At 53.9% G+C, this 4,556-nt stretch overlaps 1 protein-coding gene across 1 annotated transcript in view; it reads right to left on the reverse strand.

Annotated features, from left to right (window-relative positions):
* Positions 1-4,556, reverse strand: part of MTMR4 (myotubularin related protein 4) — a 27,524-nt gene that overhangs the window by 2,147 nt on the left and 20,821 nt on the right. The window contains 8 exon segments of the mRNA XM_010146190.1: positions 11-1,142; positions 1,497-1,651; positions 1,770-1,940; positions 2,699-2,884; positions 3,068-3,263; positions 3,662-3,773; positions 4,070-4,198; positions 4,455-4,556. The exon segment at positions 4,455-4,556 is cut by the window's right edge and continues 16 nt beyond it. Coding sequence (XP_010144492.1) covers positions 11-1,142; positions 1,497-1,651; positions 1,770-1,940; positions 2,699-2,884; positions 3,068-3,263; positions 3,662-3,773; positions 4,070-4,198; positions 4,455-4,556 — 2,183 coding nt within the window.

The raw sequence follows: 4,556 nt of genomic DNA on the forward strand, positions 1-4,556 counted from the left end.
GCTGCTCCACCTCCTGCTTGTAGCTGGCCTCGATCTGCCGCAGCCTGTGCTGAATCACATCCGTGGGGAAGGGGAGCCCATCATCGTCCAGGTAGAGAGGAGGCACAGGAGAAGGACATTTTGGCAGCGTGTACTTGGGACCAGAGGCTTGTTTCAGGTGGCAGGTTTGCCACAGGCGGCTGGGCTTCCCCACAGGGCCTGCAAAATGTGAGCCAATGTGGCCAGAGCACAATGAGGGTTTCGCGCCTTCTCTGGCAGACCAGTGGCCGCTGAGGCACAGGCCCGGTGCCCGCAGAGGTTTGCTGCTCAACCTCTTGCTACAGCAGCCATAGGAGAGAAGGTGTCTGGGTGCAGGCTCCCCATTGGGGAGTGACGTCACCATTCCTTGAAAACTGTCCCAGTGGGACCCTAGGAAAGAGAACTCGCTGCTTTGGCTCTGGGAAATGGGCTTGCGCCATTGCTCCAGCGGGACTCTCCCCAGCCGGCCAGGCTCATCGCAGGGCACGTTCCTTCCAGCGCTGCCTTTGCCATTGCCTTCATCTGGGCAGGGGCTGCCCGGGGCAGGGCCTGGGATGTCCCGACAAGGGGTGCTTGGTGCCAGGGACTCCTGGCTGCGAATGTCTTGGCAGGTGGTGTTTCTCTGGGAGCAGCCTCCTCCATTGGATACTGTGCCCATAGCCTTCGAAGCTTCCTGGGGACAGGTTTCTAACTGCTTTCCAGAACTGGTGGAAACCTTGTCACCACTTTGCTGTCCGGCAGGATTTGGAGCTGGACACGTGCCATCCAGTTCCTCCACGTATGCCCCATTTCCCCTTTCAGCCTCCACAGAGACACTGCTTGCTGGTACAGAAGCCCAGCTGCTCCCCTGCTGGCTGGGCCCTTCGCACTCCGTGCGGCTGCTGTTGGCTTGCAGGGGAGGGTTTTCCTCTCGCTCCCCCACCTGCCACGTCTCTCCTGCAGCCACTGCGCTGCCTTCACCCAAGTGCAGCTCGGCTCCCTCAGCAGGGGCATGCCAGGCTTCCAGCCCCACCCGGACTTCCTGGCAGTGGTTGTTCAGGTTGGGATCACTGGACGTGCGGGTCAGTGGGCTGCTGGAGTCGCAGGCTGAAAGCAGGTCGTCCACAGATCTTGTCTTTGGTAATCTAGAACCCAAAAGCAAAGCAAATCTCACAACAAAACTGCTGAAAACTTCCCGCAATTCAGCCAAAACTGAGATGAGAGAAAGGAAATGTTCCTAATTACAGAGCGTGGTATGGGTGGGGAGGGGCGGTGCAGCAGCACGGGCTGAAATGCACAACACTGCAGTGTGGCCTTCACCATCTGCCTTTTCAGGTGCAGCAGGGAGCTGTACCTGTTCTTCTCTAAGTGTCTGGGACAACACCTCAGAGCTCTCACTCTCCACAGGAAAGATGAGAACAAAGGAACTACCAAGAGCAAGGAGGGAAAGAAGGCCTGTGGGTAGGCAGCAACCTGGGCCTGGAGCTCTAGGCTCTTACCTGTCCAAACATCTGCCACTGAACTCCTGGCTCTGCGATCCAGAAGGAAGGTAAATGTCCATATCATCCTGTCCCAGGGGATGTGGTGAGGAAGCTGGGAGATACACCGCTGCCCAGACGTGCAGCGCTCGCACATGGCACACCGGATGCAGCACCTGCAACAACCGCTTTCCCATCAGAGATGAACGCAAAGGGAAACCCCTCCAACCTCTCGCCCCACACTGTCTGTGACGGGTGAAAAGCCTGGAAAACTGGGTCAGGGGCTCTACTGACCTGCTCAGATCCTGGCATATAGAGAAGGTTGTGGAAGTTCTTATTGCCAGCCCGCAGGAGGGACCACACAGAGCAGGTACGCTTGTAGATGTTATGCATCTCTCGTTCGCAGGGGCTGTTCCCCAGGAAGGTCCCATAGAGACAGGAATACGTGTGCTGCACCAGCTTCACCTGCGGCATCAGAAGGGGAACAATTGTCGGGGCCATTGGGAAATGCGTCTCCTGTTTACAGAGGAAACATCTTCCTCTGGGATGGCTCCCGCACTTCACACCCAGCCAGTGACCCTGCTGCTGTCCTCTCTACCACAACGGGCAGGACAGAGAGGGGACAGCAACAGGAATCACTCAGATGAAAGTGAAAGCAACAGTCAGTTGGTACCACACCCATCCCTCTATAATCCTAACCTGTATTATTCAATGAGACAGGAATTAATAGCTATCATTTCCCTAACTTACTTTTTTAAAAGGTTTCAGACCTTTATTACTCCAAAATATGCAAATCAGGCTTTTAACCAGAACACTGCTGCTACTGGTATTCACTGGGCTAGAGAGGGACCAGCAGAAGTGACTCAAAGAAACCAGGGAATACAAACCCTTCATCACTGCGCAAGCTGCAGGGTACTCCGAGCCTTCAGCACCCGTGGGGAGGAGGAGGAAGTTGCGGGCAGCTAACACAAGCCAGCAGAAGCATCACACGTACAGAACTGGGTCAAAATACCACAAGCAAAGGGCAGGGCTGGCCCCACACGGTGGAGGTATGTCAGGAATGGCAGCAGAGAGCCCAAGCGCTGCTCGGATACTTCCCCATTTTTCAATAATTCCATTTTTGTTTTCTTTCCACTACAACACCGTAAAATATCATGGCCTTCCCCCTGCTTCTGCTCACATCTGGCAAGGAATAAAGAGATGTTTGCGTGCATATTTCTTACCAAAAAAGCTTCGTTAAATTCAAAGAGGCAAGGAAATTGCTTCAGAAGCTGATGAACAGCATCCAGCCACTGGAGAAAAACTGGGCACTGCTCATTCTGATCCTCCACCTTCTCCTGGTGACCACAGCGATCACCAAACTTGTGACCGAAATCCAGCCAATCTGATTCCACAAGCACCTGGAAGCCCTGTGAATAAAATATAAAAACTGACTGCAGATACTCTGCTGCAGGCACGGAGCAGGAGAGGGCAAGTGCCATCTGCCAGCAGCGCCAGGCAAACTCAGGACTGCTGAAGGGCTGGAAAGGAGGCTGCACCAGCTGGATTTGCCTTTCAACAGCCATGAACGAGCAGCACAGCACAACTCGTACCTCCATGGTCCTGTAGTAGGGGTCCAGAAGAATCTTTGCCAGCGCTACAATCTGTGGAGTCCTGTCCCAGCCATCTGAGCAATGAACCAGCACTGGACGCCCTTCTCTGTCAACCGCGCTGGAGACCAGCACTGCTGCCTTCAGCATGACGGAAAGGTGTTGCAGCCACTTAGTACTCTCCAGGGCTGAAAGCCAGCTAGAAGAAGACGTGTAAAAAGCAAGAAAATGGCTGCTTAGCTGAAAAAAATATATATTTTAAGCTAAGTCTTTTCGGAGTCCTCAGTGAAAATCATGTTCAAGAGGAGCCAGGCAGCCCAGGAATAAATGCAAAGAATCCAACTCCTCATTTCAATCTTTCCCAGATACAGTTACACTTTAGAAACCCTCAGAGAACACACAGAGCCAAGTGACACTGAGGCAGTGCTGCAATCCCTTCTGCACTACTAGGGAGCAACACAAGCAGCATTCAAGCACTCTCCTATCCCTCCATTTTCTGAGGTAGAAACCTGAGATGGGAAGAAGGAAAAGGGAGGGAAAATCCCCCCGGACATTGACAGATACAGTGTCAAACTCAGTTCAAGAGCAGTCACTTACTTGCTGGGGTCCGGCACCTGACTGCAGACAGCACGCAGATACTGGAAGCTGTTGCGAATGGAGTGGATGTTGGCCATGCCCATGAACACGACTTCACAGTTGGGATAATACTCTGAACACAACAGAGACAGAAACATTCAGAGAGAGCTGCTGCTACTGCAGCAACCTCCTCCTCCAACACCGAGCGTAGCCGTCGCTCACAGCATCAGTTCTGGGCTCCAGCAGCGGGCAGGCAGCTTTTTTACAAAAGCCTTGTGGGCCAGCAGCCATCTATGTGCAATAATGAGCTTCATACAAGCGAGAGGGAGAATGTGCTCCCCGAGACCGAATAACCAGATGCTGACAGGACCCATTCACCACAGCAGGTCCAAGAGCAAGATGTGCCAGCATGGGCTTAGCCCTCTGTACCTTCACATTCGCAGCCGCCTCCCTTCGCTCTGTTGGCCACAGCCGCAGTGTAGGACCTGGCATCAAGAATCAGCAGCTTCTGAGGAGTTCCTGTGTTCTCCACACCTGAACACGCGGTCAGGGATGAGTCTGCAGAGACAACACTGACTGAGTTCTCAGCAGCTCCCTCTGTCCTCTGAAAGGCCTCCAGTGCCACCCAACACTGGTCATGAACGGGCCCAGGGCCCAGTCCCACATGCTGCAGTCAAGGCGAGATGGAGCCCAGATTATCCATCTGGATATCGGGTTTAAACTCTGCCCTGTAACAGCCCAGCCAGCAGCCACACTGAGGTGTAGGAAGCACTGACTAGTTCCCACATTTAGGAGAGAGTGGAAGCTGTCTCACCAAAGTCAGCATCGCAGGCCTCGCTGCCATCGCTACTCCCGTTGTGCGTCGTGCCACCAGACACCTTTACTCCGGGGTTCAAGGCACAGGCTTTGGCAATAG

This window comes from Buceros rhinoceros, unplaced genomic scaffold, assembly GCF_000710305.1.
Source record: "Buceros rhinoceros silvestris isolate BGI_N320 unplaced genomic scaffold, ASM71030v1 scaffold14502, whole genome shotgun sequence".
NCBI classification, from domain to species: Eukaryota; Metazoa; Chordata; class Aves; order Bucerotiformes; family Bucerotidae; genus Buceros; species Buceros rhinoceros.